This window comes from Brachyhypopomus gauderio, chromosome 10, assembly GCF_052324685.1.
Source record: "Brachyhypopomus gauderio isolate BG-103 chromosome 10, BGAUD_0.2, whole genome shotgun sequence".
Lineage (NCBI taxonomy): Eukaryota > Metazoa > Chordata > Actinopteri > Gymnotiformes > Hypopomidae > Brachyhypopomus > Brachyhypopomus gauderio.
Window position 1 is genome coordinate 16200811 of NC_135220.1, and position 18275 is coordinate 16219085.

The 18275-nt window shown below is 43.1% G+C and overlaps 3 protein-coding genes across 11 annotated transcripts; 2 read left to right on the forward strand and 1 right to left on the reverse strand.

Moving 5' to 3' along the window:
• The first annotated feature begins 282 nt into the window (after positions 1-282).
• Positions 283-6351, forward strand: thsd1 (thrombospondin, type I, domain containing 1). 2 transcript variants are annotated; one of them, XM_077019957.1, is made up of 5 exons: positions 283-645; positions 1171-1291; positions 1862-2824; positions 3097-3255; positions 3424-6351. In XM_077019957.1, exons 2-5 carry the CDS (start codon positions 1237-1239, stop codon positions 4863-4865), a joined length of 2619 nt encoding a protein of 872 aa, XP_076876072.1. In that variant the 5' UTR covers positions 283-645; positions 1171-1236; the 3' UTR covers positions 4866-6351. The 2 variants fall into 2 exon arrangements, with proteins under 2 accessions (XP_076876072.1, XP_076876071.1); XM_077019956.1 differs by having other exon boundaries at positions 285-645; positions 3094-3255.
• A 3-nt stretch (positions 6352-6354) lies between these two features.
• Positions 6355-8708, reverse strand: fgl1b (fibrinogen like 1B). Of its 3 annotated transcripts, none has more exons than XM_077019964.1 (7): positions 8426-8708; positions 8115-8334; positions 7862-8021; positions 7497-7594; positions 7322-7410; positions 6978-7168; positions 6355-6865 (listed from the first exon to the last, which is right to left on the reverse strand). In XM_077019964.1, the coding sequence occupies exons 1-7, from the start codon at positions 8483-8485 to the stop codon at positions 6682-6684; spliced, it is 1002 nt and encodes a 333-aa protein (XP_076876079.1). In that variant the 5' UTR covers positions 8486-8708; the 3' UTR covers positions 6355-6681. The 3 variants fall into 3 exon arrangements, with proteins under 3 accessions (XP_076876079.1, XP_076876081.1, XP_076876080.1); XM_077019966.1 differs by having other exon boundaries at positions 8115-8330; positions 8536-8706; XM_077019965.1 differs by having other exon boundaries at positions 8115-8330; positions 8426-8706.
• Positions 8709-8965: 257 nt separating this feature from the next.
• On the forward strand, positions 8966-15430 carry tpte (transmembrane phosphatase with tensin homology). 6 transcript variants are annotated; one of them, XM_077019960.1, is made up of 20 exons: positions 8966-9356; positions 9554-9617; positions 9842-9924; positions 10480-10557; positions 10651-10698; positions 10851-11015; positions 11550-11669; positions 11956-12055; positions 12178-12241; positions 12340-12404; positions 12561-12621; positions 12704-12785; positions 12883-12971; positions 13111-13172; positions 13267-13347; positions 13703-13808; positions 13915-14012; positions 14258-14353; positions 14458-14528; positions 14646-15430. In XM_077019960.1, exons 3-20 carry the CDS (start codon positions 9875-9877, stop codon positions 14746-14748), a joined length of 1539 nt encoding a protein of 512 aa, XP_076876075.1. In that variant the 5' UTR covers positions 8966-9356; positions 9554-9617; positions 9842-9874; the 3' UTR covers positions 14749-15430. The 6 variants fall into 6 exon arrangements, with proteins under 6 accessions (XP_076876075.1, XP_076876076.1, XP_076876074.1 ...); XM_077019961.1 differs by having other exon boundaries at positions 9847-9924; XM_077019959.1 differs by having other exon boundaries at positions 8966-9352; positions 9847-9924.
• The last annotated feature ends 2845 nt before the right edge of the window (positions 15431-18275 follow it).

Below are 18275 nucleotides of genomic sequence, written 5' to 3' on the forward strand. Positions count from 1 at the left end.
GATTACTCAAACAGATTACTGTTATAATAACACTAGATAACTAGAGAGCTAGAACATTAACGATCCATCAAGACTAAGTCGTATTTAATCTTATTCGGTACTACTAAATGTTTTAAAATATATATTTCATCAGTGCAGTCAGAATATCTTTTACAGTTAACACTGTTCTAGACCTTCTAGATCTGGTTTCCTAGATGTAGGTCAAGTCTATTATTGGGCTGAATTGCAGTTCTATGGTTGGACATTTCTATTATTTCACATTTACCGCCCCTAGAAGTTCTTAATGTGTAAAAATAGTAACGAGCACGAGTAACTCGGTGATAGTGCGCCACCGTCTGAAACGCACACGTATAAATATCGTATATAGCAGGCGAATCGTCAGGCGAAAAGTGATGACTAGTTTTTTTCTGGAGATCAAACCACGTCCTAGCCTAAGTGCTCTAACCGACAGAGGGAGCCCGGGAATGCGCGCTCACGGTCACAGTTTGGAGCGGGTTCTCGGAGTTTCTTGGCATTTAACGCACAGACGGGGTTGGGTCGTGTCGCTCGGGCTCGGCGCGGTTAAAGCGGGTCTTCTCCGGGAACACAAGATGAGTTTGGAGTCCGCTCCCTTACGCGCCTGTTTTCATCCTGTAACCCACTGCTGTAAGTATCCGACTTTTTTGTCCGATTTAAAGACTTGAATATCTTCTGATGCCACATTTACGCACAGACGTTTGTTGCAATGACACAGAGTATTTAATTCAAATGTATTGAAGTAAGCATGTTTTATTCACGGTGAACGAGCGATACGTCGCACTAGAAAATCGACAGCTGCATATTTAAAGATATCTGGAGTCACTGGTTTGGACAACATTTTTTAAATGCCAGATTCCGATTTATTTAGTTATCCTGTAAATCAAAGTACTGAATCAAACAGCAGTTGAGTTATTGATGCAAATTTCAAACCTGTAAACATAATTAAAAGAAACCATGATTCGGCAACGGTTCTTTAAATTTTTTTTTTCTTTCAATTTATTTATTTATTGTATATTGACAAAAACAACACTATGAAGGTGTTTTAATAGGCTACTGTATTATTTTTAGGTAATCAAGTAGATAAAATAAATTAAGAAATGTAGGCTTAACTTCTGTACTAACGTCTCCTCTCTGTCGCCTTGGTACCCAAAGGACTTGAATGGCGATCGTAGGTGATGCTGTGCAGGGAAGAACGAGAGTGTGTGGACGTGCGACGGAATGACACAGGGCTTCACCCCGCTGCTCTCATTTCTCCTGCCACTTGTGGGCTTTGGTAAGCAGGCAAACTATAATCTATACCATGCACGAGCTAATAGAGGGGGAAAGATTTACCTGCTGGATGCAAGTTATGAAGGGAAACGTGACCGTGATGCCATCATGCATTCATTTGGTATGATTATTCGGTTAATGCTATATCATCCCTCCACCTGCTATTGTTTCTCCACAGAGGTCTGTATTAGGCAGTCCTCAGTAGTTTTTAGTGGGCCAAAGAGGAAGAGTAGGGAGGGGTCTTTTTCCTGCTCACCCTTCCAGGGGTATTTTTTTCTCAGGAAGTGACCTAGGTATTGCAGCATTTATAAATCACAATGCCCCTCTGGGTGAACGCAGCGCCAAAGAGACAATTGTTGAAGGAACACAAAATGTGTTGCCTCAATTTAAAATGTCACTATACCACATTACATGGCGCTGGACGCTGAAAAGATCCATTTCCTGTTTACAGTAGTCCTCATGCTACTCCTTATTTTTGAATCCTAGATTGGCAAACATCTGTTCCACAATATTCTGTCCCCTGCTGTCAGATCTCATATCTCATCATATAACTGTTGTTCTTTCCCCTTTCCAGCAATAGCTGGTCTCCATGTTTGGCCTTCAGTCCATGTTGCTCTGAGCAATGCCAGTGTGTTTGTGGATTACCACACAGACAGCAACATGACGGACAGCGAGCTGAATGTGACTTTGGTCGATGTTGATAGGAACGAAACCGTGCTGACCAAGCCCGTCCCCTTCAACCAGTCACAGGGCACTGTGGAGTTCGACTGCACATGCTTCCTATATGCTGGAAACTTCAGCTTCAGGTTAGGTCGAACTGACCACAAGGACATGTCAAACATCGGCTCCGGCCTATGGAGCCCGGTTCTGCATGTCCACTGGCCCACTTTCCACCTGGGAGTAGAGCGCGCTGGCCCCAACCACAGCTCCGACGGCTTTCAGATCTCCATATCCACCAACGAGCACTTCCACGCGTGCCTTGGCAACAAAGCTTCGTCCCTGTATCTCGAGGTGAACTACCTGGAGCACAACCGCGTCGGCAAGAACACTGTAAACAAGGTGCACAGCCAGCAGTGGCACGACATCGAGGTGGCCAGATCCCAGCAGGTGGCCATGAACTGCGCCTCGCCGCTGACCGAACGAGGCTTCATCCAGGTGGCCCTCCGGTCCCGCCACACCCACCAGAACGTCAAGTCCTCGGGGCCGCTCTACCTGTCCCGCATCTTCTCCTACAAGCTCCTGGTGGAGAACACCTACAGGGATGGCTGTGAGGACACCGTGGTCGTGCGTCTGCTCCCGCCGCCCTGCATGGTCACCACCGGCAAGGTGCTGCTGTATAAGGAGGCCAGCGCGGCCACGGAGCGGACCGACCCCGTGCAGATGGTCTTTCACTTCCTCACCCAGGGCGAGAACAAGACAGAGTTCAACTGCTCCATCTTCGACCTCGGCAGGAACAAGTACTGCTTTCATTTCACGCTCGTCCACAGCCAGTCTCCCACTTTAGCACATGCGTGTGTCATCGTGCAAAGGAACACTGGTGAGAATACATTTTAGTATTAGAGGTCACTAGCACACACATGGTTAAAAGTGCATTTTTACCCAATTATTCAGTGAGAAAATATAAGCAGCCAGTTAATAAACTAATTAATTAGTAAAAAAATTTAATTAGATAACTAAGCAATTAACATTGTTAGTAACATATATATATATATATATATATATATATATATATATATATATATTTGGTAAAGTGTATATATATATATTGTGGTCAATTCTGTTTAAACCATATGTGTGATTTATTAGTAGATATGTGGGGCCCGTGGCAAACGTGGAGTGCTTGCAGCGTAACTTGCGGTGAGGGTGTGCGAGAACGAACGCGTAAGTGTCTGCTGCCCTCTAGTGGTGGGATGCAGTGCACTGGCATGGTGAAAGAGCAGTCCCTCTGCTCCCTGGAAGACTGCACTGGTGAGCTATATCACTAATACGGTGACACTTATGACATGTGCCTTTCATCTTGACAACACGTTATTCAGCAAGTTCACTTGGGAGATCTTAGCACTTTAAATACTCTGAACTTGTATTGGAAACTCAATGACTTGTGTGATTACATCTGTCCTTTCCTCTGGCCTTTAGAGGACATGTCTGTTCCTTCCTCCCCGTCTCCTCCGACTGTGGGCTCACCCCTGGGGGGAAATCTGGTGGTGGTGGCCGGGATCTCTCTGTGTTTGGCTGTCATTCTCGTCACCGTCCTCATCACTGTATGGAGGAAACTGTGTCGGGCACCAAAGTGCAGTACGGTGCGGCGAGAGTCCACGCATCCTCCCGGCGGACGCAAGAACTCGGACGAGGCTTCCATCTGCGGACACAGTCTGCAGAGGCCCAGTTTTTCCGAGAGCGTGCAGGTAATGGTACCTCAAAAAGGCCTGACACTTCCTCTTCCTGTGAGACCCGCCTCAGACAAGGGAGTACTGGCCAGTCAGCAGAGTGTGTCCTTGCCCACAACTTTACCCCAGGACCCGGAGCGGATGTCCCCCTCGGGTCAAAAGATCCTGCCTCCTATATTTGGCTATCGTCTAGCGCAGCAGCAGCTGAAGGAGATGAAGAAAAAAGGACTTAAAGAAGCCACGCAGGTCTACCACGTATCCCAGAGTCCCGTTGATGACGTCATGCTGGAGGCTACAGCCTCCACGTCGGCTGGTCGGACACCGGTGCCTCAGGAGCAGCAACACCCGGAGGAAGCCAGCCGTCACTTTCAGAAACCCCCTTTACAAGAGCCCGCGTGGTCGCACAAAAACTCCACCACCCTGTTGGACAGACTGAGCCCCAAGGGGGAGCTGATGATGGCGAAGGGGACCTTCAGCAGCAGGGAGGAGCGTCAGGAGCGTACGGCGCAGTGGGTGGCCATGGTGGAGCGTAGCCGCCTCGGCTCCCCCAAGAACCCAAACTTCCGAAGGACGTGCAGCTTCAACGAGAGCAACCTGCAGCCGGCGGCCCTGCCGCGGCCCTTCAGGGAGAGAAGCATGACCCAGGTGGGCCCACGGCAGCTCCCGGAGGGCAGCTGCAGGTCCAGGGCCTGGGAGCAAGCCATCCCAGAGCTGGAGACATGGTCTCGCCCCAAACCCAGGACTCCCGAAAGCTCGAGTGACCAGAGGCGGCGACCGTGGGTAGGCCCTTCACCTTGCAAGTCCAAACCGGCCGCGGTTTATTCAGGGACTTCGACTCCGACCAAAGATCTAGGTGGAGGTCGTGCAGTGGGCCGGGCTCCATCGCTTGGTTTGGACCAAGCAGCGAGGGTGGAGCAGAGCTGGAACAGGAGAGGGCCATCCCCCATCCAGAGAAACATTCTGGCAAGGAAGATGAGAGAAGCCAACTCATCAGGCAGCAACCAAAGGCAGCGAAGCTCCACCTTCTCCAGCTACGAGCAGCACACAGGCCGCTGCCGAAGCCTGCCGCTCTCCGGGGACTACAGCAGCTCGTACGGCCTGACTGAGGCCGAGCACCGCATGATGGACATCTCTGCCTACCTGGGGGAGGAGCATGGGCCGGAGGTGCTGAAGGACCACAGGCTCACCTGATCATGAACCCACAAGTGTCCACATCTACTACAATCTTCCGTGAGCTCTCTTTATTGTGTTTCTTTATTGTGTCTTCCCAGAATGACTAAGAATGATTTTAGTGTTTATTTGGAATAGAGAATAGAACCTTGTTTTATGGAAGCAAAAAAATATTATTTATGTGATGTGAGCTGTTTGACTTTTTCATATTTAAAGTTATTATTTTTTTACTATTTTTAACTCAAATTATTGAGTTAAGTTTTTGTGATGAAAGCTGAAGGCAGTCACCCTACCCGGGGCTTGAACCCAGGTCCATAAGGAGGTAAACAGAGGCTTTGATCACCAGACCAAAAAGACATCTCCAAGGCATAGCAGCCATTCAACCATCCAATGCTCCTAAGATGACGAGCTCCGTCACAGTTTTGTAATAGTTTTCATTCCTATGCAACGTTTAGATACATTGGATGTATAGTTGCATGTTGCAATAAACATCATAAACTTTCAGGAACAAAGGGGAAATGGTATGTCCAAACATTTACTCAGAATCAGTTCAGTTCATGTTATTAACAGCATTGGCAGTCAAAGCCCAGTTAAGAACAGCTTCTTTAATACAGCTTGTGGAAGAAATGGAACGTTTAGGTTATTACGCACAGTGTGTGAGTATTCCTGCTCATGAGCACCAGCACCAAACTCCTTAAAGAAGAAAATGTGAATGTGAAAATAAAAAAATCTTTTTTATGTCTACTTAAGAATTTTGGAGGATCATGTTTATTATAATTTGGCATTTCAGTACTTTTTCCCAAAACTATGATGGGGTGAAAATATATTGATTACATGAACAAACTGTAATGCTAAAAGATAAAACAGCTTGGTTTATTTTAATATGACAATGTCTTTACACTGGAAAATGCCTATAGGTGCAGAAACATAATGTGCTTTATGTAATGTAATTGAATATTTTAATTGCTTCACTCTTATATGTTTAGTTTATAATAGTTTACTGTTGTATCTGGTGTTCTTGTATAAACGATTTCAAAGGCTTCTGGACCCTGTAGTCCAGATCATGTGTGTTGCCTCTGGTGAGTTTAAGCCTGTTTGAGCCACACTACTGTGAGATTGCAGGTGACATTCCTGTGCTTGGGTTTCCTTATGTTGATGTAGTTTTTCAGAGGGGGCTGGTCCTCTCTTTTCACATGCAGCATGGTCATGTACAGGTAACAGGTCTACAATCTACCTTCACACTTACTTTAACTATCATCACTTCACAAATATTTTGTAAAAAAAAATTTGACTCACTTTTTAGAAGCATGAAGCACTGATTATTTATTTCTCAAGTCCTTACTGTATGTCAGATGTGTTATAGTATAGTTTTGTCCTTTTACCAATATGTATATTTTCTTTTTTTGTGATTCTCCTCCCATTCAAAGATTAATGAAATGAGTGCATTTAAAATATCAGATTATCAGATATCAGACTTATCAGTTATTATCAGATCTTCTTGGTTGGAGATTATTACTTCAATATAAAATATACTTCAGACAACAGAGTTTGGATGCTTGTTTACTTTACCATGTACAATAAAAAGTAAATTTCTATTAGTAATGTATGGTTGATGCTTAAATGTATGTTAGTAACCTATGCATCACATGCTTGAAGATGCTTCTACTAAATATTAGTAATGTTTTTTTATAATGATCCCAAAGGACATTTGACTAAAAGTTATACTGAGATTAATCTTTTTAAAAATGCTCTTTTGCTAAACATTTGTCATCACAGCTTGAAGTCCACTATCTATGCGTCCATGACGAAAGATGCCACTGATGCCCTTGGCTGGTGTCTAGTCCCCCGGTCCTGCTCCGCTGCCCGGGCCGTCCAGGAAAGTCAGGGGCCTCACCTTCATGGTGGTGTGTCTGAGCGAGTACCACAGCCCTCGCCACGTACTCCACACCACTCCATTGTCATTTTTGGCCGTGTAATTCCCCCCTCGATAAAAACGTCCGTTGATGTTGGCAGCATGGCACCTGCCGAAGGAGTTTCACGGCGTTACCGTCGTCTGAGCCCAGAGCGTCTCTATGCAGACACGCTGGAATACTGGGCCTGCTATGCAGGTTATGGTTGTTCCGAGAGCCTCACCTGTTGTACCACCAGCCTCCCTTGTTCTCCGAGGCACAGCTTCCCTGCAGGTAGCGATCGTTGTCCTGGTCCCTGGTGCTGAACTGCATGCCGCTGTGGGAGGCGGACCACTGCTCCACCATGCTGCTACCACCGGACAGAGCGTCTCCTGCCCGGCCACTGTACATGCCAAAGTGCAGCCTGTACTTGTCCTGAACAAAGGTGACGGGGTCAGAGGTCAAGGAGACGCATGTTTAAGGTTAGAGGAGGGTAAATGTAGAAACTGTCAACGTTGGATTGGACACAGTAGATATAGGATTGAAAACCCCCAAATATAATGGCATTTTTATGCTACGAAAACATACTTTTTCACTGGCCACTCTGAACTTGTCATATACTGCATAAGATTTTTCTCCTTTCCAGTCCATCAAATCAATCTTCATCACATTATCACCTTCAGGAAATATTAAAACAAATTAATTGAATTTGGCCATATGTGGAAAGAATTTAAAAGGTTTACTTTACCAAACAGCAGCCTACCTTGACTCAGCAAGGTGTGAATGTGATCGTTGCCCAGCCAAAACTCATCATTACTTAATTTGAAATTACCAAATCCATTCTTATAGTCTTCCCAGTGTCTGGAAATAAAACAAGCATCACAGTTGCTGAACAGTTACTACCTTACACTGCTTAATTTATTTTAATTAATTTATTATATGCAAGTTATTTTTAAAACGGTTAACTATAGCAGAGTGAATAGGCTACCTTGTGATTTTTAAAAAATTGCGTCTGTATATTCAATTTCTCCAAAATATCAAAGACTATCTTAGCTATAAAGAGGCATATCTTGTGACAAAGATTTCTCCTATATATCTATGATTGACATGCACGCGTCGTTGAGTTACCTGTTGAAATCCACTTTCCCGTTGCGACGTTTCTGCACAACTGTCCAGCCTCCTCCATCTTCCATGTCGCAGTAAACTAAGAAAGGCTCGATGGTTTGTTTGGGTTTAATCCTATAGAACCCACTCTCTGGTCTTAATCTGTCGAATAGCTCGGAGCAATCTGGAAAGGGTAAAAAGACAACCCATATTATTTTTTTCGTACACGTGCAGCCTTCTTTTGACTGTGTACTTTGAGCACGAGGCCCCACATCACCTCTATCGTGAACCAGTAGGTTTCCACCGGTGCTCGGCAGTGATGATACAGGTCGGCTCGTCTGGTTTTTGCTCGCTGGCTGTTCAAATGTTGTCCGCATCGTGGAGCGTCGGTGAGCGCGCAGACGAGCCAACTGCAACTCTCCGATTATAAGCTTGTAATCGAGTTTCTGAATACTTGCTTTCAGCTCTGACAACTCGAAACGACATTCATCCTCTGCCTCAATTAGACAAAACATGGAGCACGGATGTCATTTTTCTTATCGATATATTTACATCTTGAAAGACAACTTTAGAAGAAGCATCGCCTACCGAGATATGCGATGACGCAACCCCAAAAGACATCAATAGAAAGGTTATTAATGCGGACATGACCTCAAAAGCAAAAACTTAAATTCTGCGAGAAAACAACTTTTAGTAACCTGGACGTAGTTGAGTCCTGCTATAACAGAAGACAAATTAGTTTGTTCATTTCCAACCGAGCAGCGTGGTCTGCAGACGGAGCTCAGGTGCAAATGCGTTCCACGTTTTTATTCCTGTTATTTATAGGAGCGGTTTGTTCCGCATGTTTCACATTAAATCCAGATAAAGTGTTACGCCAATTTCCATTCCTTACATTCTTTTCCTTGTTCTTCCTGATATGTTCATTCTGTCAGGAAGCATGTTTCGCACGTCTGCTGCAAAATAACATTTTTAATTCGTTAAAAAAATAAAACAGTACTCATAAAATGTGTGATAATCTAATTACAATGAAGGTACATAAATTACACGGTGTTTTCATGGCAAAAAAAAAAACTCTCCGTGCGCACACACGCATGCGCTACAAATCCTGGATATTTTCCCCTTAACCAACGCATTTAGATTTTAGTTTAAACCAGTTTTTTAATGTTGCTGTGGAGAATTTAACACCCAGGGCGACCACTGCGCACTGGTTTTGACAGTAAAGGGGTGGGGGGTGGCAGGATTGAGTGAATCAGGAAGTTTCTAAATCCGCTACGTTAGCAGAGAATGGGCGGATAAGTGTGGATGGAAGGAAGAGAAATACCGCAGCGAACCTTTGGACCGCTTTCCTCGGTGTCCCCACATCACGAGACAGAAGGTCGTAAAGAAAACGATGAAATAAAGTACGCGGAGAGGAATGCATGGTTTTGTTAAGATACTTTTCTTTGGGGGGAACAGAAAAGTCAGGGACTGCAAAGAAACCAAAAGGAGGATAAAAGATTCCGCGGATTTCGTCTGGTTTGTATGTTTGTCTACAATCTCAAGGTTTAGAACTGTTGGTTTAGGCGTTTGATTGCGATCTAAAGCCTAAATCATCAGCTAGAATACGTTTTAATTTCTACAGTTAACATTTGCCAAGTGAAAAAGTTAGTATTCTGTAGTTAAATGTAACGAAGGCTTGGTACATAGCCTACAACAATTTTTATTTATTTATTCTAGGCCCAAATTCTGAAATTGTGAGTTCTTGAAACGGGCATCTGGGGCGCTTTGACAAGATATTAAGGTAAATGTGTCTCAGGTTGAAGAACCTGATGAGCTAGATGTTTGTTTGTGTTTTGTTGGACCGTACGATGCTGGTGGTTTGGGATTACAGCTCACTTCAGAGACCATTCAGATCACTTCAGTATCTTTGCTCCAGCAATCCGTTCATCGGATGTTATGTTAAATCTAACGTTTATATGATATTTAAAGCCACGGGTAACGGCTGCTTTTCTTCTCGTGGAACAGAACAGGAGTCAAACAAAAATAAATCTCTTAAAAATGTCAGCTGTGCATTTTAACCCTGGGTTGGATTCCAAAGAAGTTAATGGGTGAGTGAACAACATCCAGTCAAATGACCTGAACTAAACAACACTTAAGACCTGCACTCGCCTTTAGGAAAAAATCTGGATAAAATTATGTTTGGTTTCGCAAATCTCGCATAAGTATGTATCTGAGTTTCTTTGAATTATAAACAAATAAAGTCACATCCAACGACAGTTAGTCATTTTTATCTAAACGTAAAGGTGGTTTACAGTATGCTGTTATAAAAAAAATATTTTTATTGGAATACTTTTATTTTTTTCACGGCATTTTTCAAGCAGTTATTTTAAACTCTTTCTGCACTAACCCAATCTGGAAAAGATTAGATTAGATTAGATTAGATTAGATTAGATGATACTTTATTAATCCCCAAGGGGAAATTCACTTGTCCAGCAACACACATCAATTACAAAAAACACACAAATACCACACAACACAAGAAAGGGTAGGGGTAAATTACACCACCTGTGAAGATTCTGTATTTTAGATCAGGCTTGCTGCTGGTCTGGTCTGTGAATGGAGACGTTACTACCTGTCTCGCTCTCTCTTTCTTTCTCTCTCAGGAACGGTATGATGGAAGAGGCTCAGGTCCGGATAGATGATGGGAAGGAGGAGCGAGAGGAACCAAACACCATGTACTAGTAAGGGCATTAAAATGGAATTACAACAAATTTAATGAATGAGATTCTGTAATTTTTTTCTGTAATAACACATTCCTGTTTTCTGTCTTGTAGTCGCATTAGAAGAACTATAGCCCCTTTTGTGATGTCTTTTGGTTTTCGGTGAGTTTTAATATCTCGTCATCATGAGCCTATACAAATATAGCCTAAACATTGATATTGATGTTATTGTACAACATAATTTTTCTCCTCATTCCTTGTGGGGAGAAAAAAAAGTGTCTAGCAGACAAGCCTCTGTCTTCTGTCCTGTCCAGTGTATTTGGCCTGGTGCTCATCATCGTGGACATTGCCTTGGTCATTGTCGATCTATCACTGTCGAGTGAGGGCCATGATGACATCGGTGCCACTTTGGAATCCATCTCTCTGGTCATCTCTTTCTTCTTTCTCATCGACGTTCTGCTGCGGATCTATGTGGAAGGGTTAGTGAGAGAAGCTCAGGCTGATCTTGGCAACATCCAATACAAACCTGCTGTATAGGTGGTTAACTGGATAATAGCAGCCATACCCGGCTCTGGACCTGGGTCAGCTCTGGACCTGGGTCAGCTTTGGACCTGGGTCTTTCAGGTCGGTGACCAGTGTGTGCTCTGACCACCAGACCCAAGCAAGAACCAGCTCACTGGCATAGAAGCCAAAAGATGACCATCCTCTGTGTCGCTCTTCATTATTCTGCCCTGTGTCTTTGTTATATGAGTCCTGTGTTTAGCTGTGGCAGGAAGTTCTGTTGTGGCAGATATTTCCTCTTTGCCTGGAATGACTCACATTTCGGAGAACAAAACTATTTCTTTAAATGTAATTTGCGTACTGCTGATAATCCATTCACTGAAATTTTTGTCAGAGATGAGATTTTTTTTGCCTCCCAAGGTAAATAAATGTTGGTGGCTCTGACTTTAAACCATTGGAAGCCACTCGGCTTTAAAGAACCGTTTCCTGTGCTTCACACTGGTGTATTTCAGGTTCAAGGAATATTTCAAGTCCAAGCTAAATGTGATGGATGCGTGCATCGTGATCATCACTCTGGCTGTCACCATGTTCTATACCTTCTCTGACTTCTCGGGGGCAACCCTTATTCCCAGGTGCAAATGAAAAAAGACTTTTCTCATAATATCCAAATATTCTCATTCTTATGAAATGTTTGTTTTCCTTTTACTGTATTCTGTGTCTGATAATGCAGGCCCTCAGTTCTCCTCATCTGTCATGGAAAAAAAAATGATCTGCTTATGGCTTCTGCTTCACATTTTTTCTCTACACATTATTTTTGTCAATCTGTGTTGAGTGACTGTTTATCATGTGTCGTCGTATAGATTTTGGGAGCCACTTGTGCATTTGATTGAAAGTGTCACATTCTGAATGCCATTGTAGGTTAGTGACGTTCCTGAGATCTCTGCGAATAATTATCTTGGTGCGTATCTTCCGCCTGGCATCCCAGAAGAAGGAGCTTGAGAAGGTCACCAGAAGAATGGTGGGTCATCTTGCACGGTTGCACTATGGGCATGGAGCTCCTCTCTCGTTCTCCACCTGAGCTGTCATCACAGGGATCACTTTTCTGTGGGGGCTCATTTTGGTATCCTTCATATCACGCAGGTATCTGAGAACAAACGACGGTACCAGAAGGACGGCTTCGATCTGGATCTGACCTATGTGACGGGTCAGGGTGCCACATTTTTATTTCTGTACTTGTTTTATAATAATGGCCTCCGTTATTGCTTTTGTGCCCATGTGGTTAGGAAGGCTTTCTCTTTGCAGACAGAGTTATCGCCATGTCCTTCCCCTCATCTGGGAAGCAGGCACTCTACAGGAATCCCATCAGAGTAAGGAAAATTTGTAGCAACAGTATGGAAAAAACATTACATTACAACATTGTGTGGAAAGCTTATTTTCTTTTGCACAATTGAAGTTTTTTCCCCCCAAAAAATGGTGATTGTGTCATGGCTTACCTTAGATTAGTAAACAAACACTCTCTTTAGGAAGTTGCTAGATTCCTGGACACAAAGCATCCAGATCACTACAGAGTGTACAATCTCTGCAGTAAGTGGGATCTACTGCTCATTAATGTCTCAGTAAGGTGTGCATATGAGTGGCATTGCACTTAACGCTGGTCTCATTTCAGGCGAGAAAGGCTACGATCCGAAGTTCTTCCATTACAGAGTGGAACGTGTGATGATTGACGACCATAATGTGCCATCGCTAGAGTGAGTAACGAGCCCTCCAAATGGCTCGTCCTTTTACAAAGACAGACATTTTGAGGTCTTGTCTGTTCTGTGCTGGTGGCTTGGTGGTGGTTTTCAGGGACATGCTGAGATACACCACCAGTGTGAGAGAATGGATGGCCGCAGACCCGAACAACATCATCGCCATCCACTGCAAAGGGGGCAAAGGTTACACTGCTGTTTGCACTGCAATCTTTAACACATCTTTAACTCTGTAATGTTGCGTTATTGTGAGATCTTGTGTCACAGGTTCGTATGTTAGAGGTGACTGCATGTTCAGAGCTGCTCTTTATTCTTGCTGTGATAGGCCGTACAGGGACTATGGTGTGCACGTGGTTGATTGACAGCGATCAGTTTGAGAGTGCGCAGGTACCGCCCCTTCAGTGGAGCGCAGTATAGATGTGTGTGTGTGGGGGATCAGGGCTGCTGCTTCACCTCCCCTCTTCTCCACCGTGTTGTGCAGGACAGCCTGGACTACTTTGGTGAGAGACGCACAGACAAGAGCATGAGCTCCAAGTTTCAGGGTGTGGAAACGCCGTCTCAGGTGAGTCTCCACTGAGTGTCCTTTCAAATAAGGAAAAGATACAAGTGAGACCTCGTCACTCTGAAGACACATCATGAGGGAATATGTGGGTGTTTCTCTGTACCTGTAACTTTGTCTTCACCTCCTTTTTCCTGGTTTTTCCTTCCTAGTTTCTTAATTCTGTTGGTTGGAGATGTTGTGGGTGGGGTGAGGGGAATTTCCAGGGTGCTGCCATGACACTATATTGCACCAATACTACTGTGTGCTTTGCATCTACCTGAATTAGACTTAAAAGGAGAAAAGCACAACATTGCTCCTCAATCGGAGTGATTAGCTCAGAAATGAGTCCGAGTGCTTGTGAATCTTGCCACTGCAGAGCAGGTATGTGGGATACTACGAGGTCATGAAGACCAAGCACGACCGGCAGCTGCCCCCACCCAAGAGTCTGAAAATAAAGAGCTTACGCATTCACTCCATTGCAGGTAACTGCAGGAAACACTGTGTATATCTCTGTGCTGGGTTGTGCCTGTTTGAGTCTGAGGTTTGGGTCCGTCTGTGTTCATGGGCTTTGTGACGTTCTCTGTGCAGGCGTGGGAAAGGGCAACGGGGTTGACCTGAAGGTGCGGATCATCGTGAGGAAGGAGAGAGTGTTCCAGTGCGTCTGTGCCAAACAGGAGAACTGCACAGTAAGCATAAACCCCCAGAGAAGTGTAGGAAAGGATTTAGAAAACAAATATTGCTCTTTATATCAAGGACTATAGTTAGGTTATTTGCACTGCTTCAAAGTACTGTACAATCACATTCCTAATCAGTAATGGTTATGCTACTTGCAAAACATGTTTTGTGAGTCTTCATTTAAATTTCAGATGTTTACATTTACTTTGTTTACTTTGGGGCCAGCATTTTGTTTTATGTTCATATATTTTACCAGTTATTCCCAGATGCTGGAAACAACGCAGTGGTGATCAGTTTATTGGAAGGTCCAGTGGTTTGTGGAGATGTGAAGGTCATGTTTGAATCTAGCGCAGTAAGTTGCCTCCTGTTACCATGACAAAGAGGCTTTCCTTCAGTTTAACCCTTTTTTCATTGGCTTTTGGATTCAACAAGCTTTTCTCCTTTCTGTATGTCCAGGGGCTGCCTAAAGGATATGAGGACTGTCCGTTCTATTTTTGGTTCAATACTTCGTTCGTAGAAAACAACAGGTGAGGCGTGTGTCTGACAAACATTTTTGGCTGGCTGGTCCCCATCATCACTGAGCAGTTATTTGTTGTGTGGAACATTTATTTTTCTTTCTGCTTGATGTTTTCGTGTCTACACAGGCTGTATCTATCACGGGAGGAATTAGACAACCCACACAAGTCTAAAACCTGGGACATCTACAAGGAAGACTTCGGTGTGACTGTGGTTTTTACTGACCCATGAGGCGAGAGTTTATATAACATGCACTATAGTCTGTATATGTTCCCACACCCTAATAGTATAATCTCCTACTGATACTGTGCCCTGGCCTACTACTCCCATCCTAACTACCCCCTACCCATAACCTACCCCAACTGTATATACTTTAAACTGAGCCATGCATTGCCCACAATAATGTGTTATGTTTACTTCTTACTCATAAGAGGACAAATTCAACTGCAATTTAGTGTCACAATCTATGTGATCGGTGTAAGTTATTTAATGGAGCCAACAAGGTCAAAATGTGGGCCTTAGTTTAGGATTTTCTTTAAGGAAACAATCTGGAAAAACATTATTTTACTTTTGTCATCATATGAGCTTTGTGATCAAGGCTGTGTGTAACAGTGATACTGCTAAGCAATCCTGATCTGACCACAGTACCTGGTCTTGGGCAGAATGTTTAAACATAAATACTACTTTGGAAGTAGTGGATGCAATATTGTGCCAACGGTGAAGAGTGGTTCAGTCCACGTGCTAAATCATGTTGGCTTCTAGCAACAGAAACCATTCCATCATGATGAGCAGTACACTGTATACTGCATGTTTATATTAGACTGTGGCCTGTGAGTTTGTACATTCAGTCCTCTTGTTTTGAACTGATAATAATGAAGGGAAAATTAAATCTGCATGATTTAAAATCAAAACATATATACTTTTTGGCTTGCAATAAAACCGCAATCAAGATGAGTTGGGCAGCTATAGAAAGAAAGAAGAAAATCTGGATTTACAGTGTATTGCCTGTGCCACTTAATACATTGCTGCCACTGAAAGTTAAATTGATATCATGTAAGAGTGTTTAAATGTCATGCAGTCATTCATAGATAATACTGATATTGACAATGCACTTAACCAGAATCTGAGGGTTGAATTTCCTAAAGCCTTTGATATGGTGAAAAATCCAGCCTGTGATTGGCTGTGAGATTTCACCTTGAAACACTGTGCTACTTTAAAATGTAAAATATTTAGTCTAGTCCTGTCTATTCCTTAGATTTTCAGACCAACAGAGATGTATTAAAATTTTTCAAAAGCTTTTAGAGAAAAGAGAAAATCTATCTTTGTGTTTCCGACATTTAGGTTTTCATTTTGAATGCAAATGGGAAGGTTCACACACTACACAACCAGGTGTAGGCCTTATACCTATCTAAACTTTTGTCTGTGGGTAGTGCCTCATCACACTCTGCTGACTCTGATCTCAACAGAAGGAGGGCCATCTTCTTCTTTGGTGGTCTGTAGGGCTGCCATGCAGGTCCCTTCGCATCACCAATATGAAGTAATGACCTTACCTGAATGGCTCCAGCAGTGTTCCCAGCTTCACTAGTCTGTCCGATTCAGCTGACATTAGCATCCAGTTAGTGCAATACAGGTGGCTAGTGCTTTGACATTTCACTGCCATACTATTCTTTAATCCTTGTGACAGGAGATCTCCTCGAAGGCTTGTGTGATGAGACCCCTAATGTGATTTGTATAATGCCTTGAATGCCCTGGTCTTGGGCATAGGCATCCTTTTCATCGTGATCCATTTAGCCATCGCATCGGTTACCTAGGCTGTTGTTGTTTTGTTGATTGACTTGCCCTGGCTGCAACGTGACTGTGTAGAATCTAGAATCTTTGCAAACATCAGCAAATATGAGCTTTGCCTGAAGATGGTATTTTAAGCTTGTTGTGCTTTGACCACTTTAGTCCTGTCTGATCTTCTATCTGGAAGCTTGTGAAAATGAAGTGGCATCCAGCACCCCAGATGATTCCATCCCAATCATGTCTGTGCACATTTCCTAAATATATAGATTTAAAATCCAATATTTAAGTACATTTAGCATGTGCTTATATATTTACAATATCTACATTTATACTTTCAGGTTTACTATATATATATGTACATTTTCGTTCACTCAGGAACTACATTTGAGATTATTATTTTTAAATCCGTAACAATCTTCATATTTGGCACTCTTAAAAAAAAGTGAGGGGGTGTTGATTAGAAAACAGGTGATATTGGTAGCAGTTATATGACAGGAACTAAGAGCAGATAAAGGTTTAGTATAATCAATGTAATCATGCAATGGGTTGTAAAACTATGTTAAGGAGGTAAAACCAACTACTGTAGAGGCTCGTTCTGTCAGGACGCGCTGCCACACCCATTACCAAGTCAGAAGCTCAAATGCTGAATCAGACCTTTTTTTTTTTTTAATCATGCTTCATTAACTTTGCCCTCTGTATGATAAACATGACCTAAAAAGCATCGGCTTTCAAGAGACTGGTGAGAATAAACAAGATTAAAATTTCTCTTAAGGTTTTGAACTAGGTGCACAGTGCTGGAACCTTTACAGCTGAATTTATTTGTGATGGAGCAGGAGAATATGTGGACATTGTTAGCGGTTCCTTTGTAACATGCAGAAGGAGAACCAGCCCAGTAACACCTAGAGATCATGACGGACTGTAGTAAGAGACTACAGTAAATCTAATCATCTCTTTTTAAACCATGACAAATGAGTACAAAGCATGTACCAGGTAGCTTTTCCATTTACTGTAGTTATGGAAGCTATAGCACAACTTGAATTCATCCCCCATACTGCATGTGGGTGTCTAAATTTGTTTTCTCATAACCACTCATAGCTTTAATCTAATGCCTCTAAAGCAAACCACAAACCCCTTTGTGAGATTCAACTGTGGTACAGTCCTCACGGGTTCACTCTCTGTGTAGAAAATATGGGAGAATGAAAAAGTTTCTGGTACAGAAGTACATGGGTCCTTGGAATATAGCACATAGTATGATCATCTGTCTGTGAGATACAGTACATGGGATTCCTCCCTTGACTACCAGGTGTAGCATTCTTTGTGTTTAACGTTAACCTCACACATCAGCAGGTGGGAAGGGCTTTAGGCCTCTGCCTTCAGTTATCACAGCACATGGTCTCAAGGCCAGACACACACATACACAGAAAATGAAGGAAGTTAAAGATAGAGAAAATGGATCAGAATTTGGTACTCATTAATCCACAGGTACATCTGCAGAGGTGAGTGATACCTCGGTGGGAGATGTAAGTGGCACGAGAAACCTGACATGAGTCTTGGTGTGTGATGTTGGACTTGTGCTCTAACTTCACAGCTTCATCAGTGATGTACTAGGTAAAGAGTTCTTGGCTAGGTGGCATACGGAGAACTTAATAAAGCTCCCTCAGTGAAATGGACAAGAAAATAAGACAATCAATGGAAGAAATTTCTTCATATTCTGACCTACAGCACACAGAGTTATGTATCAAAGCCCAAGACTGTTGTAACAGGACTGTAAGTGACGGGATCAGTGCTGCAGGATGAAATACATGCTGTAATCTATGCCAGGTTCTCTTAATATAAATGAGTACAAACCATGATGGTAAATAAAGTGTGCATCAAATGCCACCTTTGTAATCAGCTGTAGTTTAATATCATCTTTGATTGTGTAAAACAGCATGTAGTAATCACACTGCAACCCACATGTACAGTGTGCACAC

Coding starts and splice junctions, on each gene's coding strand:
- thsd1 (XM_077019956.1), top strand. CDS start 1,237: ATGACACAGGGCTTCACCCCGCTGCTCTCATTTCTCCTGCCACTTGTG. Junction 2,825..3,093: donor CATCGTGCAAAGGAACACTG/GTGAGAATACAT, acceptor GTGATTTATTAG/TAGATATGTGGGGCCCGTGG. Junction 3,256..3,423: donor CTCCCTGGAAGACTGCACTG/GTGAGCTATATC, acceptor TCTGGCCTTTAG/AGGACATGTCTGTTCCTTCC.
- fgl1b (XM_077019964.1), bottom strand. CDS start 8,485: ATGTCCGCATTAATAACCTTTCTATTGATGTCTTTTGGGGTTGCGTCA. Junction 7,411..7,496: donor TCACACCTTGCTGAGTCAAG/GTAGGCTGCTGT, acceptor TATTTCCTGAAG/GTGATAATGTGATGAAGATT. Junction 7,169..7,321: donor TCAGAGTGGCCAGTGAAAAA/GTATGTTTTCGT, acceptor ACCTTTGTTCAG/GACAAGTACAGGCTGCACTT.
- tpte (XM_077019960.1), top strand. CDS start 9,875: ATGTCAGCTGTGCATTTTAACCCTGGGTTGGATTCCAAAGAAGTTAAT. Junction 9,925..10,479: donor GATTCCAAAGAAGTTAATGG/GTGAGTGAACAA, acceptor TTTCTCTCTCAG/GAACGGTATGATGGAAGAGG. Junction 14,529..14,645: donor TCGTTCGTAGAAAACAACAG/GTGAGGCGTGTG, acceptor GTGTCTACACAG/GCTGTATCTATCACGGGAGG.